The 21,218-nt window shown below is 40.7% G+C and overlaps 2 protein-coding genes across 3 annotated transcripts; one reads left to right on the forward strand and one right to left on the reverse strand.

Moving 5' to 3' along the window:
• Positions 1 to 1,033: 1,033 nt before the first annotated feature.
• On the reverse strand, positions 1,034 to 6,905 carry FDXACB1 (ferredoxin-fold anticodon binding domain containing 1). Its single transcript, XM_003586943.6, has 5 exons — positions 6,694 to 6,905; positions 6,079 to 6,235; positions 5,026 to 5,229; positions 4,717 to 4,875; positions 1,034 to 3,502 (listed from the first exon to the last, which is right to left on the reverse strand). The coding sequence occupies exons 1-5, from the start codon at positions 6,863 to 6,865 to the stop codon at positions 2,320 to 2,322; spliced, it is 1,875 nt and encodes a 624-aa protein (XP_003586991.1). The 5' UTR covers positions 6,866 to 6,905; the 3' UTR covers positions 1,034 to 2,319.
• Positions 6,906 to 6,963: 58 nt separating this feature from the next.
• On the forward strand, positions 6,964 to 11,618 carry CFAP68 (cilia and flagella associated protein 68). Of its 2 annotated transcripts, none has more exon segments than NM_001038177.1 (4): positions 6,964 to 7,368; positions 10,106 to 10,336; positions 11,080 to 11,146; positions 11,315 to 11,605. In NM_001038177.1, coding segments are annotated over 4 exon segments (510 nt in total). In that variant the 5' UTR covers positions 6,964 to 7,326; the 3' UTR covers positions 11,485 to 11,605.
• Positions 11,619 to 21,218: the final 9,600 nt, after the last annotated feature.

Genomic DNA, 21,218 nt, shown 5'->3' on the forward strand with positions numbered 1-21,218 from the left:
GGGATTCTCCAGGCAAGAATACTGGAGTGGGTTGCCATTGCCTTCTCCAGGGGATCTTCCCAACCCAGGGATCGAACCCAGGTCTCCCACATTGCAGGCAGACGCTTTAACCTCTGAGCCACTAGGGAAGCCCAAAGTCTATGTGGAGAGCCAAGCAATACATGTGTCCTTAAGAGATCCCTTGATTCACTACCTAAACTTACTCCCATGCCAGTTTTCCTACTCCAATTAAAGATACTTCTATTCTCCTAGTTGCTTGGATCAAAAAACTAGGGATTCTGTTTGATTCCTTTATTTCTCTAACTCCAAAATATTTGTGTGTGCACATATATTTATCAGTAAGTCCTTTGAATTATTTCCCAGTCCAACTGCTTTTTACCACCCAGGTCCAGGTCACCATCATATTTTGTTTGCATTATAATACACTAATTTGTTTCTTTCAGTTCTTGCCTTTCCACATGCTCTTGTCCAAATACAAGAATAAATGACATTTGAAATCAATCATACTTCAGTTACAAAAAATAAAAACAGAAATTAAAAAAAAAGAATAAGTAAGACAGTTATTTCCTTCACAGAGTTTACACTATAATTCTAATCAGCAGAGCCTAGGTATTAACAGGAACATACATTAATTCACATTAGGGCACCCCATTCTGCAGAGTCCTGGGCTGGGCCAATCTCCAAATGTTCTTTAGAGATACAACAGAAAGCCCCAAAATCGAGGGGAGCAAAGTTTAGAGTTAATCACAGTTGAGAGATTATTGTTGAAATCCAAGGAAAGAAAAGTAACAGAAAGTGGCAGAAAGAACATGGGCTTTAGAGTCAGACAGACCCAAATGTGAACTCTAAATCTGACACCTATTCAGTTCCATGACTTTAACAGCAGTCAACCAGAGAATAAACATGATGATGATACCAAAAATAATATGAAGCACTTGCAACTTAACCAAGCTAATAAATGGTCTAATTTTAAAACAAAAATCATGGCATCTGGTCCCATCACTTCATGGGAAATAGATGGGGAAACAGTGGAAACAGTGTCAGACTTTATTTTTTTGGGCTCCAAAATCACTGCAGATGGTGACTGCAGACATGAAATTAAAAGACGCTTACTCCTTGGAAGGAAAGTTATGACCAACCTAGATAGCATATTCAAAAGCAGAGACATTACTTTGCCAACAAAGGTCAGCCTTGACTAGGCTATGGTTTTTTCTGTGGTCATGTATGGATGTGAGAGTTGGACTGTGAGGAAGACTGAGCACCGAAGAATTGATGCTTTTGAACTGTGGTGTTGGAGAAGACTCTTGAGAGTCCCTTGGACTGCAAGGAGATCCAAAACAGTCCATTCTGAAGGAGATCAGCCCTGGGATTTCTTTGGAGGGAATGATGCTAAAGCTGAAACTCCAGTACTTTGGCCACCTCATGCGAACAGTTGACTCATTGGAAAAGACTCTGATGCTGGGAGGGATTGGGGGCAGGAGGAGAAGGGGACGACAGAGGATGAGAAGGCTGGATGGCATCACTGACTCGATGTACGTGAGTCTGAGTGAACTCTGGGAGTTGGTGATGGACAGGGAGGCCTGGCATGCTGCGATACATGGGGTCTTGAAGAGTCAGACACGACTGAGCGACTGAACTAAACTGAACTGAACTTTAAAAACCACTCTCAATTGATTTAGAGAGATGATATGGTAGAGTTAAGGAAGAGGAATTGACATTGCATAAAATATATTTATATTTGAGGAGACACTCAAGTTTTACTGCCTCTTCAGAATGATAGCATCTAGTGTTTAAGATGCTGTTTTTTTGTTTCCCTGTCATTACTCATGATCAAAGTATTGCACACCTCTGAAGGTCACCAATCACATTATAGTCTCAGTGACTGAGCCACAGGTGTCTTTTGAGCCAAACAACCAATATTTAAATTTTTAAAATTTTATTTGGCCGCATCAGGTCTTAGTTGCAGCACTCAGGATCTTCACTATGTCACGCAGGATCCTTCTTTGTAGTGCTCAGACTCTCTAGTTGTGGCACACAGGCTCTGGAGTGAGAGCTCAGTAGCTGCAGCGTGAGGGCTTAGTTGCTCTGAGTTATGTGGGATCTTAGTTCTCCGACCAAGGATCAAACCCTTGTCCTCTGCACTGTGAGGTGGATTCTTAACCACTGGACCACCAGGGAAGCCCCTCAATTAACCAATCTTTTACAAAGTAGAAGATTTTTACAAGACAAACAAAAAGTCCAGAAAGTACAACAGTTTACAAACTGGTCTTTTTCCACCCACACCCACAAGGATCACTATGGAGAGATGAGTTTACTAAACTACCGAGGTGTCACATGGAGTCGTTGTTGAATCTCTTTCCTAAGCTGGGACTGCATTGATGCTACCTGTTTCTGGGTCAGGGCCTTGTCACAGGTCTGGTAGGTCAGTCTATAGCAGAGGCTGACCTGTTCGGTCTTTGGATGCTGAAAACGACTCAGGAATTGTATGGATATAACTGTGTCCTGGGACACTGCCCGGGCCAGAGTGTGAAACTCGACTTCATCAAATCTTTTCTTTTCATCTAACCAAAAACTAATATCATGCACATAGTATGGAGGATATAGGGAATAGCTTTTAAAGGGTTCTATTTTTCCAGGGGCAAAATTCTTCAGGAAACGACTATCAGAGGTCCACAGCATCCTCCAATCAGAGATATCCCAGACAAGCATGGCTAAGAGGTCCAAGTTCATACACACACACACAAAACACTGGTCTTTGTGTATCACGCTTGTAGCAGATGTGGTAACAGACCCAATAATCAGGTCCTTAACGCAATCTGGGCCAAAATTTTGAGACTTCACAGTAATCATATATCTTTCCCCAGTTGGTTGAAAGACAAATTCCACTGAGCTGCTCCGCTCAGAGCCCTCCAGCCATGTCTGGGTCAGAAGGTTGTCTAGAATGCCCTTCAGATGATCCAGTAGTGACTGAACACAGCTGTCCTTCAGATTTTTATTAAATCCAAGGATATACAAAGTCTCGTGAAATGCTGGCATTGTGAAAGGTGAGATGCAGCACCTCTGAAAGACAGGTCCACTGAGGATGTGCAGAGAACCAGGGAGAAAGTCTGGTGCTTGGATTACAGCCTGGATGTGAACCAGAAGAGAAGGTCTAAGGCAGACCTTGGCCTGGCCAAACGTTCCTTCATGGGCTTCTTCCTTACTGTCTCTTCTAGCGCTCTTGGGAAGGCTGAGTTCTGAAAATGACACTAGAAAGTCCTCCATGTATTGTGTTATCCCACTAGTCAGGGACTCAAAATTTGAGTTATCTTCATGGAGACTAACCCAAAAGGCAGTTGATAGGATGTCAGGGTTGTGGGATGTGAGAACACTGGCATCTCCTTGTAGCAGCAAAGGGGAAGAACACTTCAGCCTTTTTAGAGGGAAAGCTTTCCCCAGTTCAGCAATGAGTTTCTCATTTATGGTCTTGATAGGATGACATGAAGGTGCTTCTAGGAAGCCCCTGATTAAACACACACAAAAATAACTTTTAAAATTATAAATAATGATAATGTAGCTAGAATCAAAAAGAATAGCTTAATAAAAAGAATCATCAAGTTGATCCAGAAAGGAAACAAAGAAACCATCTACTATAAAGAAAGATGGCATGGGTTTCAGAATTCTGACAGCCTATAATATACCAGAAAATATGATAATTTAAAAAAAAATTTACTGGAGTATAGTTGATTTAAAATATTGCTTTTAGTTTCACATGTACAAATCAGTTATACATATACATAGGCTGTGCTGTGCTCCGTTGTGTCTTGACTCTTTGCAGCCCCATGGACTGTAGCCCACCAGGCTCCTCTATCCACGGGATTTTCCAGGCAAGAGTACTGGAATGAATTGCCATTTCCTACTCCAGGGGATCTTCCCAACTCAGGGATTGAAATCATGATTCTTCCATCTCCTGCATTAGCAGATGGATTCTTTACCACTAATACCATCTGGGAAGTCCCATATATCCACTCTATTTTAGATTCTTTTTCTACATAGGCCGTTACAGAGTACTGAGTAGAGTTCCTTGTGCTATAAAATAGGCCCTTATTAGTTATCTATTTTATATATAGAAATATGTGTAAGTCAGTCCCAATCTCCAAGTTTATACCCCCCTGACCCTTTATAACCATTGGAGAAGGCACTGGCACCCCACTCCAGTACTCTTGCCTGGAAAATCCCACGGACAGAGGAGCCTGGTAGGCTGCAGTCCACGGGGTCGCTAAGAGTCGGACATGACTGAGCGACTTCCCTTTCACTTTTCACTTTCATGCATTGGAGAAGGAAATGGCAACCCACTCCAGTATTCTTGCCTGGAGAATCCCAGGGATGGGGGAGCCTGGTGGGCTGCCATCTGTGGGGTCACACAGGGTCAGACACGACTGAAGTGACTTAGCAGCAGATCCTTTGTAACCATAAGTTTGTCTTCTACATCTGTAACTATTTCTGTTTTGTACCCCCTTTTTTTTAGATTTCACATATAAGTGATATCATAAGATATTTGCAGATAATATGAAAATTTTTAATTATAAAGAGACTGTGTGGGCCATACTTATAAGTATTCACAGCACAACATCATTAACAATTAATGTAGCATCCTTTCAATGTATGACTGCCTGATTATTAAGTCAATCAGGATACAACTAGAGACAGAAGAAGTTTCTGGTAAAATCAGGTTACCTGTTCAGTTTTCCTACAAGTACTTCTGGTTCCAGAAAAGAAAACCACTGGTCACCCAGTTTGATCCTGGAGATTCTTGGTTGCAAACTTTCAAAAGGTAAGCTCCGGGTGAAGATATGGTTCAAGGCACCTTCTATATGAAAGGACTTATCTTGACTCCTGGCAAAATAGCAGTTATTAAGTCTGTCACTATTAAAGAAAGCAATTATTCCTAAAGGCTGAATCAAGAAATTAGCAAGAAAAAGTGTCAATGGGATTTTTTATCATTAGTGAGAGAGATGGAAAAAGCTTAGATCTATTATTACCTACCTATATCCAGTGCACTTGTAGCCTGGCAAAGCCTTACAGTTGAAGGGATGTACATCACTTAAAATGAATCCCCCCAGAGCGGCCATAGCAACCACTTGCCAACTGTTGTGCCATTCTCTCATTGGCTTATCAGCAGGAGTCCCACCTTGTCCTCTACACAATGCCACGTGGACTTCTCCGTCTTCTGCAAGAACATCTGCACAGCTAACAGGGATAAGGAAACACCAATCATTTACAGAAACAAGTAGGAATTAGCTGTATATACATGGTTCGTCTGTGAGATAATTAAAACCCAATCATATCTATTTGCAAAGATCTATTAAGACTTCAAACATGCAAAAAAAGGAGCTGGAAATAAGAATTTAAATTCAATGCTCAACTCGTAACTAATATTAGTGGCTGACCAGAAAGTTATCCAACTTCACATTTCTATTGTTCACGTATATTTCATTGAAAAGTCAATGTCTATAAAATTCCTATATGTGATTCAGTGATCAGGCTGTTCTTTCCCATTTAGAATTCACTCCCCTCCTGCTTGTTAAAATTTTACTTGTACTTCAAATACTAACTTAAAATACTGCCTCTGTGCAAAGTTTCATGATAACTATGCTTCATGTTTTGGTATAATAGTATAAAGCACTGTTTTAAGTTCACAGTAATTTTATGAGGTAGTTATGTTAATATCTTCAGTTTATGGATGAGGAAGCAAAAGCAAGTAAGGATCAAGTAAACAATCACAAAAACCACAAAGCTATTAAGTGGTGGGTGGGGATTTGAACGCAGATAGTTTGGCTCCTAAATTAGTTTATACTGGCTACTATCATTTTGCATTATCAAAAATAGGTGATTCTCCCTTTTCTGGCCCAACAGTACATGTTTGCACTTGTACTTAGCATTTAGGGTTAAATGTCTGCCTCTCCAACTAGACTGTGGGTTCCTTTGGAGCAACACGTTCTCTTGTATGTCCTATTTCCCAAACTAACATGTCTGAGTGCAGGAACTATGCAATGTACATCTTAAACATTTCACTTGTGAGTGCTCAGCTCTCCTCACCTCCGGAAAAACTTGGCAAGCAGTTCCCTGTTCTTAGCTACTCCAGCTTTGCGCCCACAGTGCGGAAAGTTAAAATAAATTCGATCAAATTCTCTGTCTTGCGGTTCAAAGGCATCTGCCAGGTGGGTGCAGTCCACACCGAAGCGTACCTCGTTACCTGGCATGAAATATAGACAGGAGGATGTGATAAAGCCATGGAACAAGAGAAAAACCCTCCCTAACACGAGGTGCAAAACAGCCCAGGTCCAGGCACACAGCAGGCTGTCTAAATGTCCATGGGAAGATGAAGTGCGTATGTGCCAAGTCGCTTTGGTCCAGTCAGACTCTTTGAGACCCTATGGACTGTAGCCGGCCAGGGTCCTCTGTCCATGTGATTCTCCAGGCAAGGATACTGTGAGTGGGGTGCCATGCCCTTCTCCAGGGTATCTTCCCCACGCAAGGATCGAACACGCATCTCTTAAGACTCGCATTGGCAGGCGGGTTCTTTACCACTAGAGCCACCTGGGAAGCCCCGGCAACGGTCAAGTTCCCTGAATCCCCTCTATTCCCACCCTTTCCACTTAGTGGGGGGCGCCACAGCTGGGCGGGGCTTCGTGGAGGGCTGGGCTTCGCTACCTCGCTCGCGCAGGCGCCGTAGGTTCTCTCGGACCACCAGATCCCGGGCCAGGTCCGCTGACCGCTGGGGACAGGTGGCGGTTAGACTCGTGTTTGGATCCAGGGTCTCACTCAGAGCTACGGCAAAAGAGAAATTCCCCTCTCCAACCAACAGGAGGCGCCGCGGGGCCATGGCCCCCACGTGCTCCAGTCTCAAGTTCTCCGAGGCGCTCTTTTTTTACGTCACTTCCTTCGCGATTCTCTTGTGGCCCCACCTCTTCACGCGTAGCTGGTTGATGACGTATCACAGCATCTGGTTGTCTTGACAAACTGGGGCCGCGACGTCCCGAGTAGGAAAATAACCATGAGAGCAAGAACGAGACACCGGCCACCCAATCCCCTCACTCCCTCACCCCATCGGAAGTGTTAAATTCTTTTGGGCCCAAGGGCGGCCCTGAGCGACTTCGTCACACCTGCCTGAGGTCTTGAGCAGTCCCTAGCTTCGGGGGGTTGGGGGCGGGGGTGGGGCAGACAGGTCGAAGGTGAAGTGAGTTCTAAGTGAACGAAGCAGGGCCGGACTGAGGCCAAGGAGAGATGGTGCTGCGTTCTGCATCCTGACTCAGAGGATTTTTAACAGCCTTCATCTCATCCGAAATGACTGCAACCGATTATCATTGTTATTCGGAGTTTTTCCAGGTGCTTCTTTCCCCTACCTTTTATGCATTCAAGAAGTGTTGAGTGTTATGCCCCAGGCCTATGGAGGCTGTTCGATATATGGAGGAACAGGATGTGGCCTATGACTTCTCTGAGCTTGTAGTGTGGTGGAGGATGCACGGCGAAAGAGACAATTCTGATTTAGTGAGATGCAGTACTCTTGCCTGGAAAATCCCATGGACGGAGGAGCCTTGGTGTCGGAATCGGACACGACTGAGCGACTTCACTTTCACTTTTCACTTTCATGCATTGGAGAAGGAAATGGCAACCCACTCCGGTGTTCTTGTCTGGAGAATCCCAGGGACGGGGGAGCCTGGTAGGCTGCCGTCTCTGGGGTCGCACAGAGTCGGACACTACTGAAGCGACTTAGCAGCAGCAGCAGTACTATGAATGGAGTAATTCAGGTCGCTGAGGAGCACACTGAAGGGGACCAAGTTTGGGGATGAAGTGGAAAGATTTTGTGGATGAAGTGCACCTGAGTTGAAAGCTAAGGGGACTGGGGGGGACTACACCTTTCCTGAGTCAGGAGGACTGAAAAGGCAGAAGTAACAATAAATGCAAAAGCATGATGGAAAAACACAGTAGCTGAGTTTGACTGAAATGTAGTCTGAGGGAGAGTGGATAACAGATGAGACTGAAAAGCAGGGACCAGTTCATATAGGCATTTTTTATAGCCTTAACCTTACTCTGAAAACAGTGGCCAGCCACTGAAAGATTTTGAAGTAGGAAGATGACACAATTAAATTTTCATTTTCAAAAATTCTGCTTTCCTATGGAGAAGTGATAGAAGAAGAACAAGGTTGGTGGCAAGGAGTCCAGATAGAAGGTTACTGCAGTAACGGAGACTAGGGCTGGTAGTGATCTGAATTGAAACTTGGTAGTGGAGATGGACTTCCCTGGTGGCTCAGACGGTAAAGCGTCTGTCTACAACGTGGGAGACCTGGGTTTGATCCCTGGGTCGGGAAGATCCCTTGGAGAAGGAAATGGCAATCCACTCCAGTACTATTGCCTGGAAAATCCCATGGACAGAGGAGCCTGGTAGGCTACAGTCCATGGGGTCACAAAGAGTCAGACACTACTGAGCGACTTCACTTTCACTTTCAGTGGAGATGGAGGGTAGTGCACTGATTAAAAAATCAACAAGACCTAGTGATTGAATAGATGTAAGGGAGTTGAAGGAGAAACCAAGAGTCAAAGATAAGCCCCAGTTTTCAGGTTTGGACAACTAAGTGGGTGGGGATGTCTATCCTTAACAGCCCCAGGGACAGTGTCATCTGAGTACATGGCCTGAGGACTTTGTGGGACCAACTGCTCTTAGTTGTCATGCTGTTTGTTGACATAAGTGCATGCATCTATCTTCACAAAGGCCCATGATGTGCGGGCAGTTACCTTTAAACTTACAGTGTTGGCTTTGTCTCTAGCTGTGGAAAGGTGCGTGGGTGATGACCACCAAATCATGGCCACCTGGTGATCTGGGTGATCTAAATTCTTTCTTTGCCTGGAGAACTGGGAAGGCCAGGTTTAGTGTCATCTCTTGTTTTAAAGAATATGGAACGTCAGAGTAAGGTTTGCTGTTACTCTGCTATAAAATCTTCAGACACAAGCTCCTCAACTTCAAAGTATTCATCTTCAGAGAAGGTATTGTCTTGCTCCTAAGCCAAGGGACCAGACTGAACTTTTAACCAAAATTAGAAATGGTTGGCTTTTGATTCCTTACCAAAAAAATTGAAATTCAGACATTGGTCATCTGGTATGTGCAAATTACTATTGATTGGGAGGGTATACAGAGGGAGAGGGTGCAGTAATGAAAAAGTGACAGATCTTGTCCTCAAGGGATGCATATTTCAGTGTAAAAGATTCCACACTTCCTTGAAGAACTCTAACATGTGGTATAAAGTTGCTGCTGCTGCTGCTGCTAAGTCGATTCAGTCGTGTCCGACTCTGTGCGACCCCAGAGATGGCAGCCCACTAGGCTCCCCCGTCCCTGGGATTCTCCAGGCAAGAATATTGGAGTGGGTTGCCATTCCCTTCTCCAATGCATGAAAGTGAAAAGTCAAAGTGAAGTCGCTCAGTCGTGTCCAGCTCTTAGCGACCTCACAGACTGCAGCCTACCAGGCTCCTCCGTCCATGCGATTTTCCAGGCAAGAGTACTGGAGTGGGGGTGCCGGTGCTTTCTCCGGGTATAAAGTTATGGATATATAAAAGTGTGAAGATAAAGTTCTGTGTGAGACAATTGAGAGAAGTTAACTTGAAGTAAGGCATCATGAAAAGGGAACGCTATATCCTAAGATGTGGCATTTGAGCTGGGCCCAAAGGAAGGAAACCATCATTTGTTGATCATTGATCTATCATATTATCTAGTTATCCAGCTCTCACTTCTCTGTCTTCTCTTTGAAGATGGCAGCAATTAGTCCTTAAATTCTTACACCTCAAAATCACCAGAATTATTTTCTAGTTCTCCAATAGTATTAGGGTACTGAAGTTCTCTTGCCTTTTGGGGGGGAGTGTATTTAATCCATTTAGTCATCTACTACTGCTGATTGAGAGGGTAGGTCAAAGGATTTATGAACTTGGAAGGAAACAGGATGACAATTATTAAACTGAGAGGAAAGCCTAGATCTTTAGAAGGTGTACTTATGCTTGGCCAAGGACGAGAAAGGGATGTGTTTTCTGCTCTCTGGTTTGTGCAACAAACTTTTCTATTGCCACCTTTTCCCAGAGACAGGTCCTCGCCTGTTTCCTTACAAACCCACACTATGGCAGCCTCATTAATGCAGATGGCCATGCTGAAGTGTGGACGGATTGGAATGATATGTCCAAGTTTTTCCAGTATGGATGGAGATGCAACACTAATGAAGATGCCTATTCAAACCGTACCCTGATGGGCAACTGGAACCAGGAAAGATATGACCTAAAGAATATCGTGCAGCCAAAACCCTTGCCTTCCCAGGTAATCGAACTTTCTCTTCTTTGTTTTCTTCTGTTAGCAAAAGAAACACCAATGGCCATTTGAGAAACAGGAATCTGATAACTTCCAATGCTGAGATCTTTCAGGCTTCTGTTCAGTGAATGGTTGGAAGAGGGCAGCAGTCCTCAGGTGGAACGCTTATCCCACTTTACTGTCAAGCTGAATATTACGTTATTGTAAGGCTTCCCAGGTGGCTCAGTGGTAAAGAATCCGCCTGCCATGCAGGAGACACGGGTTCAGTCCCTGGGTCTGGAAGATACACTGGAGAAGGAAATAGCAACCCACTCCAGTATTCTTGCCTGGGAAATCCCATGGACAGGGGAGCCTGGTGGGCTGTAGTCCATCGGGTTACAAAGAGTTGGACACGACTTAGCTACTAAGCAACCACAGGGTAATAAAAGGATGAGTATCATGCTTTTTCTCTTGCTTTTCTTTGGATTTCATTAGTCTACAGAAATATTTATCTAATGTCTTCTGATTCAGGTTAGTTTCTCCTCTGGTCCCTGCCAGCTAGATTTGTCATTTATCTTCATCTTGCCCTGAAATCTCCTAAACAAACACACACAGGATATAAAAATTGATAGGATATAGGTTAATGCCATGTATAGATCTCTAGTCAAGCTAAAATAGTACAGAGCCTGCTAGAATGTATGCCATTGTGTCCTTTATTCCCCAGCTTTGGCTATAGACTCCTGTATTTTTAAACTACTACCTTTTCTTTCCAGTTTGGACACTACTTTGAAACAACATATGATACAAGCTACAACAACAGAAGGCCACTTTCAACCCATAGTAGGTGACCTATTCTTTTTAATTCTTATTGCCTCAGGAGGAACACAAAGAAAACTTAGATGAGTGAATGATTTATCTCTTTTCTCAGCTCTGACAGGTTTCACTGTATATTCGCTCAGAAATAACAAAGAGATTACTTACTAAGACTCCGCTTTTCTCTTCCCTCAGGGTTTAAGCGAGAACCTCACTGGTTCCCAGGACATCAACCTGAGCTGGTTCCTCCTCCATACAAATGCACAGAAAAGTCAACTTACATGACTAGTTATTCAAAGCCTCAAACTGATCATCACTCTGTGTGTGTGTGGAATCCTAGTAACTGCCAGTTTCAGAGTCCATGATTCTAAGAAAGAATAAGTTTCGTTTTTCCAGCGTAGAACGTAGGAGGGAGCCCATTTTAAGCACAACTAAGAATTTAGCTGACTGTAGCACAGTTTTACTGTCTGAATAAATAAAGCCCAACAAATTTTCTCTACCCCCACTCTTTTAAACCAAGATTTAAATGTCAAATTTAAGTTAAGTATATTTACTCTTATTCTACATTACGAGTGTTGTAGAACAGCATTGAAAAGAGTTATTTCTTTCAAATCTACAACCACTCCGCTCTTCCCTGCCTTGTGTGAGGGGCAAAGCTGCAAAATCCATCCTGACTTAGGCCACATTTGGCTAGATGCTTTCTGGATGTGAGCCTGGTAGTCATGGTCAGGTAAGTTATATTTACTGTCCTTTAATGCATATCCCCTCTTAAGGACTAGAAGAAGAAATATAACTATTTTTATTAATATGGAAAATTTGAAACATAAAAAACTAGACAGAATAGTATAATGAACTAGCATGTACCATTACCCAGCTTCAACAATCGATGACCAATCTTATCTATCCCTATTTACTTTCTCTATTTTTAAATTTTTCTCTGAAATTATATAATTTCATTTATAAATATTTCAGTTTATATCTCAAAAAGAAAAGACTGTCAATTTTTGACTCCCTGATGAAGATTGCCAAAGAAAACTGCTGATCAGACAAAGCTGAGTTGTTTATTAAACCTGTGACAAGGAAGAACCTCATCTTGACACAATCTTGGTAATGATTCAGAAAGGTGATGTTAGGGTAGGATACTTTTAGGAATTTGGGATGACTCAGCCAGTTTAAGATGGGTCTTTCGTTGTGAGGAACTGGCTACAATTGAGAAAAGATTGTGAATAGTTTAGGGTTGGTGAACACTCAGAGGCAATGGTCTTAACATCAGTACTTTCCTTTTTTTTTTTTTAATCTCCTATTTAAGATGACAATGTAATATATGGGAACTGTCTCCCATATATTACCTCCCAAACCTTCATTATTTTTTGAAACAGGTATGAATATGGAATTTATGTTATACATGATGTTGGGTAGTGACTAAGTTTTGTTTATTTCTGTATGGCTATCCAGTTGTCCCAATATTAGTTATTAAAATGACCATCCTTTCTTCACTGCTCTTCAAAGCCATTTTTAATATAAATCAACTATCTGTGTATACTTGGGTCTGTTTCTGGGCTCTCTATTATATTCCATTAGCCTAACCGTTGTTTTTTATTTAATCCCATCTTAGCTATAATGCCTTAATTACCTCACTATCTTAATTATGATAATTGTATAAGTCTTAACATCCAGTAGATCAAATCATTTTACTTTGTGTTTCTGCAAGAGCATCTTAGCTATTTTTGACCCTTTGCATTTCCATGTAAATTTTAGAATCAGTTTGCCAAGTTCCACAAAAAAGATAGGATGTTGATGGAAATTGCATTGTATTGTTTGATCAGCTATAGAATTTGAATTATTATCTCTTACTAATATTAATAATTAATTGGTATATATTTTCCAGTATGAATATTTTATAGACACATGTTTTAAGTTTATATGTTTTGTGTCTATCCTACTCCCTAGGTATCCAGTGCATTTCTTATTGTGATAAAATATAACATAAAATGTAGCATTTTAACTGTTTTTAAGTATACAATTCAGTGGCATTAAATACATGCACAGCGTTGTGCAATCATCACCACCGTTTCCAGAACTTTTTCATCATTACAAACTGAAACTCTATACCAATTAAGCAACAAATCCTCGTTCCCCTCTTCTCCTGTCCCTGGTAACCTCTATTCTATTTTCTGTGTCTATGAATTTGCCTGTTATATGTACCTCATATAAGTGGAATCATACGATATTTTTCTTTTTGTCTCTGGTTTATTTCACTTGGTTTGTTTTCAAGTGTCATCCATGTTACAGCCTGTGTCCTTTCTAGGACTTCCGTTAGATTATGCCACATTTTACTTCTCTGTTCACTCGTTAGTAGACACTTGGGTTGTTTTCGTCTTTTGGGTAGTGTGGGTGCTGCTGCTATGAACACTGCTGTGCTGTGTGCGCGCTTCGTCGCTTCGTATTGTCTGACTCTTTGCGACTCCATGGACTGCAGCCCGCCAGGCTCGTCTGCCCATGGTGGTTCTCCAGACAAGAATACTGGAGTGAGTTGCCATGCCCTCCTCCAGGAGATCTTCTCAACCCAGGGATCGAACCCAGGTGTGTCCCGCATTGCAGGCAGATTGGATTCTTTACCAGAAGAATCCCTGAGCCACCAGGAGAGCTATGAACATTGGTGCACAGATACTTGTTTGAATCCCTGCTTTTGATTATTTTGGGCATATACCCATAAATGGAATTGCCAGCTTATGTGCTAGTTCTATTTAACAGTTTGGAAATGCCACAGTTTCCCATAGTGGCTGCACTTTTTTACATTCCCACCCGTAATGAACACACAAAGGTTCCAATTTCCCCACACCGTTACCAACACATGTTTTCTGGTGTTTTGTTTGTTTGTTTCCATTTTATAATAGCCATCCTAGTGGGTGTAAAATGGTCTCTCATGGTTTTGATTTGTGTTTTCCTAAGGGCTAGTGGTCTTGAGGATCTTTTCATGTGCTTTTCAGTTATTTGTATATTGTCTGTGGAGAAATGTTTATTCAAGTCCTTTGTTCAATTTTTAAATAATTTATTTATTTTGGGACTGTGTTGGGTCTTGGGTCTTTGTTGCTGCACAGGCTTTTCTCTAGTTGCAACGAGTGGGGGCTACTCTTTAGTAGCAGTGCACAGTCTTCTCATTGCAGTGGCTTCTCTTTTTGCTGAGCACAGGCTTTACGACACATGGGCTTCAGCAGTTGCAGTGCAAGGGCTCAGTAGTGCGATTCCCCAGCTCTAGAGTACTGGCTCAATATTTGTGGTGCACAGGCTTAGCTGTTCCACAGCATGTAGGGGTCTTCCCAGACAAGAGATTGAACCTGTGTCTCCTGCATTGGCAGGCAGATTCTTTACCACTGCTTTGCTCATTTTTGAACTGGGTTGTTTGCTTTTTTGCTGTTGAATTGTAGATGTTCTTTATATATCTTTATATATTTTGGATATTAATCTCTAATCGACTACTATATGATTTGTAAATATCACTCTGTGGGTTCTTTCATTCCCTTGTTAGTGTCCTTTGATATACAAAAGTTTTCAATTTTGATGAAGTTGAGTTTATCTGGTTTTATTTTTTTATTGCCTAAACTTTTGGTGTCATATCCAATAAATCATTGCTAAAGTCAATGCTGTGAAACTTTGTCTGTGTTTTCTTCTAAGCTCTTATGATTAGGCATTTGATTCTCTTTGAGTTAATTTTTGTGTATTATGTAAGGTAAGGGTCTAATTTCATTCTTTTGCAGGTGGATATATAGTTTTCCCAGCACCATGTGTTGTAAAGATTGTCCTTTTCCTGTTAAATGGTCTTGATGTGTTTGTCAATGATCTTTTAACTGTATATGTGAGGGATTATTTCTGGGCTCTCTATTCTTTTCCTTGGTCTGTGTCTGCCTTTATGCTAATACCACATTTTTTAAAATTATTGTAGTTTTGTAATAAGCTTTGAAATCACAAAGTGTGAATCTTCCAAGTTTGTTCCTCTTTTTCAAGATGGTTTTGTCTATTTCAGGGTCCTTTGAGATCTCATGTGAATTTTAGGGTGGAATTTTCTACCTCTGCCAAAAATATATTGGAATTTTGATAAGAATTGCTTTGACTCTGTAGGTCACTTTAGCTAGTATTAATTTCTTAACAGTATTAAGCCTTCTAATCCATGAACACAGATGAGTTTCCATTTCTGCCTTCTTTACTTTAGCAACATCTTTTACTTTTTAATGTACAAGTTTTTTGCCTCCTTAGTTGAAGCTATTCTATGTATTTTATTCTTTTTTATGCTACTGTACATGAAATTGTTTTCTTAATTTCCTTTTTTATTGTTCATTGTTCGTGTATAGAAGTGCAACTGATTTGTATGTGTTGCTTGTATATCCGGCAATATTGCTAAACTTGTTTATTAGTTCTAATGATTTTTTTGGTGAAATCTTTAGGGTTTTATGCATGTATGATTTTTGTCTTTTGTAAATAGAGACAGTTCTGCTTTTTTCTTTCCAATTTATATGCTTTTCTTTTTCTTGCCTAATTGCTCTGGCTAGAGCTTGCAAAAATATATTGAATAGAAGTGGTGAAAGTAGATATCCCTGTCTTGATCCTAGTCTTAGAAGAAAGACTTTAAATCTTCACTATTGAGTATGATGTTGGTTATGGGTTTTTCATATCAGGTTGAGGTAATTTCCTGAAACCTGTGGCTGAATTCATAATCTTCAGTCCCAAACTTTTCCTTCTTATATATTTCATATCTTTGTGAATTCCATAGTTTTCTTTTATGTGTATTAACTACTCTTTCTTATTTTTAATATTATATTAATATATTGCATAATAAGTTCACACAGTTGTTAAAAACAGAAAGCAAAGTAATTATTTTATATCCCTCTTTCTCAGCCTTCCCATTCAAACAGACACCAAGCCCTGTAAATTCTGTCCACACATTATGTCTTGATTATGTCCCTCTTTTTTAACTTTTATTTTATGTTAGAATATAGCCAACTAACAATGTTGTGATAGTTTCAGGTGGACAGCAAAGGGACTCAGCCATACCATTCTTCCTCAAGCTCCCCTCCCATCTAGGCTGCCACATAACATTGAGCAGAGTTCCCTGTGCTATCATGTCCCTCTTTTTTACATCTCTGTCACCTTTACCATATTCCACTGTCCCATCATTTCTTACTCTTGCCCTTTTGGTTGCTGTCTCTATTTTCTATTTCAGTCCCTATTTTTCAATCACTATACCGCTCCCAGATTGAGTCTAAAAATGCAGGGTTGATCATGCTACTCACTTGGTTAAAATCTTTCACCAGCTTTTATAGCCTTCAAAATAAATTTCAAACTCCTTAGCCGTGTTTTCTCTACTCTCTGACTCTTTCTTCTTCATCTGCCACGTTCCCTCTCCAGTGCTCCTGCCTAGGCACTTCATGCTGTTCTTCCTTCTAGATGCATTTTCTTCCCTCTTAACCTTGCTAAGCCCTATAAACCTATAAAGAAATCAGTGAGACACCCACTGAGATGGCTATAACCAAACAGATAGATAACGATAATTGTTGGTGTGGATATTGAGAAATGGCTATAACCAAACAGATAACGATAATTGTTGGTGTGGATATTGAGAAATGGCTATAACCAAACAGATAGATAACAATAATTGTTGGTGTGGATATTGAGAAATGGCTATAACCAAACAGATAGATAATGATAATTGTTGGTGTGGATATTGAGAAATCAGAACCCACAAACACTGCTGGTGGGAATTTTAAGTGGGCAGCTTCCTTGGAATGTAGTCTCAGAAGGCTAGATGGAAAGTTATATATAATCCGGCAATTCCACTCCTAGATAGATACTCAAGAAAAATGAAGACATATGTCCACACAAAAACTAGTACATGACTGTTCATAACAGCATTATTCATGACAGAAAAAAAGTGGAAGTAACCCAAATGTCTATGAAGTGATGAATAGGTAAATAAAATGCAGTAGATCCATGTAAAGAAATATTGTTTATCAATAAAAAAGAGGGAAGTGTTGATACATGCAACCATCTGGAGGGAATTTCAGAACATTCTGCTAAGTGAAAGAAGCTAGTCACAAAGTGCTAGATACTGCATTATTCCACTACATTAATTGTCCAAATATATAGAGACAGAAAGTAGATTAAAGGTTGCTTAGGGCTTGAGAGATGGGCATTGGAGGGTGATAAGTCACCATCTTGGCTAATGAAATATCCTAAAATTGATTGTTGTGATGGATATACAACTATGATGCACTTTCAATGGGTGAATAGTATAGTAAGTGACTAGTATCTCAATAAAGCTGTTATATAATTTTGGTCAGGGATAATTGTCTCCAAGATTCCTTTTTTAAAATTTTTATTTATTTATTTCCAATTGGAGGATAATTGCTTTACAATATATTAGTTTCTACCATACAGCAACATGAATCAGTCGTGGGTATATGTCCCCTCGCTCTTGAACCTCCCTCTCTCCTCCCACCCCATCCCACCCCTCTAGGTTGTCACAGAGCTCCCTGCACCATACAGCAAATTCCCACTAGCTATCTGTTTGACATATGGTAATGTATATGTTTCAGTGTTACTCTTTGAATTCGTCCCTCCCTCTCCTTCCCCCACTGTGCCCACAAGTCTGTTCTCTATGTCTGCATCCCCGTTGTTGCAGGATTCCTTCTATGTCCAAGGTAGGTAATCCTCTTAAGGGTCCCCAGAGCAGACATTTTGAGTGGACATCACAGAATCTTAAAAAGTTGTGTCTTTTTGTGTGCCCCCTCTTCCACTCTTGTATTAGGGCAAAAAATATGTGTTATTTTTGTAGCTAGCACATAGTATGCACGCAAATAGTTGTTGAATGGTGATTGTAAATCTTCAGATCAAAGATCAAATCCAGGGTAATATTCAATAAAATGTGAAGTTTCAAATAGAAAAAGATTTTTCTAAGAACAAACATGTATCATTCCCAAACCGTTAGGCAAAACTTCCATTTGGTTTCTAAGTGGAAACCAAACCAAATTTATATATCTTATTGAAATTATATATATCTACTATATACCCATTTCCCAAATTTATTCTTTAACAATGATAGTTTAAAAAAAAAAGGTAAAGTACTTAACACAGTGCACACCTAATAGTAAGTGTTTAATAAATGTTAGCTAACATTAACAAACAAAATAAATGCTAATTAAAATTGCCTCAACAAACTTCTGGCATAATTCAGACATAGAGAATGAAGTAGAATTATGGGTGAGCTAACTATAAAACTAAAGAAAAATCCCTCAAATATGCTGGCCTAGAAAAGTCCTGTACTAATAACAGTGAACAAACAGCTATAGCAAAACATGTGGTCTGGAAAAGAATAACAATAAAAAGGGTAGAGTAACTTGGGGATGGTAATAATAAAAAAGGCAACCCTGTACAAATTTGTCAGAAACATAAATATTACACTCTAATAGACAAAGTATGATTCATTTAAGATCAAATCATTATTTCTGCTTGAGAGATCTGGTAATATACACTAAAATGATTCAAGCTGACACTTGGTTTCCAGAGCATTTTCCCGTTTTTCACACTGTTTAATTCGGCCTCCATCAGTTAAGGTGTTTTTGCATACCAGTAACATAAACCCCCCCCTCAAAATAAACTAGACAAAAATGAGACATAGTACATTCTGAAGTAAGGAAGCTCTAGAGTTCACCAGTTTAGCAATTCAGTGACCCATCAAGGTCTCAGAGCTTTACCATCCTCCTGCTCAGCCAACATCAGTTACCATGGATGCTCCCTCATAGTTTCAAGATGGCTACAGCAGTCTATCACATTCTTATGCTCCAACATGGAGAAGAAGAAAAAATCAATCTCTCTCTCTGTCCCGTCTCTCTCACTCCCCCTTCCCTCCCTCACTCTCTCTTTTTGGAGATTCTTTTTAAAAGGTAAAAAGTTTTGCTATAAGTATCTCCTGCAAATTCTCCCCTCACCCCCCACCCCCACCCCCACCCCCATCTCATTGGCCATAATTGGGTCATAGCCCTTTCAAGACTAATCTCAACAGAAGGAAGGGAGTTTCCATGGTTGATCTGGGTGGAGCTTGGGTGAACCTTTCATTCTTCTGAAGCACATAGCTAGGAAGAATATAGTGGATACCTAAACCAATCTGGGGTTCTGCTGGCAAGACTGAAGGTGGTAAATAGGCTACTTAGGTACCAACAGTGTCTACTACACAGCCATAAAAATTGGCTGTAAGTGTAGAAAAATCTGACTTCTGGCTAGATCATAGCATTTCAGACCCATCAGGGAGCAGTATTCTTAAGAGGAAACATTTTGAACCTGCATAAATTCGCGATGTATGTTGTCCTAGCTCCACCCTCCTGCATCTTGAAAACTTTTGGCAATTGTTTCATGTATCTTATTTTAGTAGCATGGCCAGTCCCCAAACAGTAGGCTCTGTGAAGAAAAGAATCCTTGTGAGAAATCAGAAATCAACTGCAAGCGGCTACAGAAAAAAATGAGTTGTTTATAGGCATTTATACCAGGGCTATTTTCATTAATTGAATCAGAAGTTTGTCTAGACTCACAGAAGTGAAGCAGAGGTGTTATTGTAAAGTAGTATGTCTTTCTTTCTTTGGGCTTCCATGGTGGCTCACACAGTAAAGAATCTGCCTGCAGTGAGGGAGATCCGGGTTTGATTCCTAGGTGGAAAAGATCTCCTGGAGAAGGGAATGGCAACCCACTCCAGTATTCTTGCCTGCAAACTACAGTCCATGGGGTCGCAAAGAGTCGGCCACGACTGAGCAACTAACACACACACACACACACACACACGTCTTTGTTTAACCTAAATAAGAATCATTTATTGATCAGTTATTTACTGTAATTCTTAAAACTTAAGACAAATACCATATGATATTACCTATATGTGGAATCTAAAACATGACACACATGAACATACCTATGAAACAGAAACAGGCTTACAAACATAGAAATCAGACTTGTGGTTGCTGAGGTGGTGGGCAAATGGGGAGGGAAGGATTGGGAGCTTGGGATTAGCAGATGCAAACTATTATATGTAGGATGAATAAACAACAAGGTCCTCCTGTACAGCACAAGGAACTATATTCAATATGCTGTGATGAACCATAGTGGAAAAGAATATGAAAAAAATATCTATACATATGGATAACTGAGTCACTTCGTTGTAGAGCAGAAATAAGCACAACACTGTAAATCAACTGTGCATGCACGTGCTAAGCTGCTGCCATCATCTCTGACTCTTTGTAACCCTAGGGACTGTAGCCTGCCAGGCTCCTCTGTCCATGGGATTCTCCAGGCAAGAATACTGGAGTGGGTTGACATGCCCTCCTCCAGGGGATCTTCCCAATCCAGGAATCGAACCCACATCTCTTATGTCTCCTTCACTGGCAGGCAGGTTCTTTACCACTAGTGCCACCTGGGAAGCCTGTTCATCAACTGGATTTCAGTATTTTTAAAAATTAAAAAAACTTTAACTTTTTAAATGATGGATCAATGAATTGTGTTTTTCCCAGTCTTAGTAAGTGTTCACTAGCTAATTTAAAGACTACACCTGAGAGGCTTGTTTGGTGATAATCACCTGTCCTATTTATTGCCTTTGTAAGTCTGCTGAAGGCAATGCTTATCAGTGGGAAAATATCAAAGTTGAGGATACCATCTCTTCCCTAGTGACATGATTCATTTCAGAGATGCACTAAGGCATTTTCTGCATTGTCATAGAGACATCATTGAGATGTGTTGTTGGAACCCAGGGCCAAAATCAAAGAGGAAGGGAAGGAAAGGAACTGATCTTCTTTGAGCTCTGCCAAGAGCTTTACCTACTTTTTCTCCTTAATTTACTCTTTACAATGAGTGTAGGAATAAGCACCCCATGTTATAAGTGGAAGACTTAAAGACCATAAAGTTTTAAGTGGTTTGCTAAATTTATCCCATTAGTAAGTGTTGGAAACAGTCATTCAGACTCTAATGTCCCTGGAGCCCCCTAAAACATAATGTGATGATTAACACAAAATATTCAAATGCAAGACAGGTATCTGTTGCTGAATGATATTTATTAGCTTAATAA

This window comes from Bos taurus, chromosome 15 (genome assembly GCF_002263795.3).
Source record: "Bos taurus isolate L1 Dominette 01449 registration number 42190680 breed Hereford chromosome 15, ARS-UCD2.0, whole genome shotgun sequence".
Lineage (NCBI taxonomy): Eukaryota > Metazoa > Chordata > Mammalia > Artiodactyla > Bovidae > Bos > Bos taurus.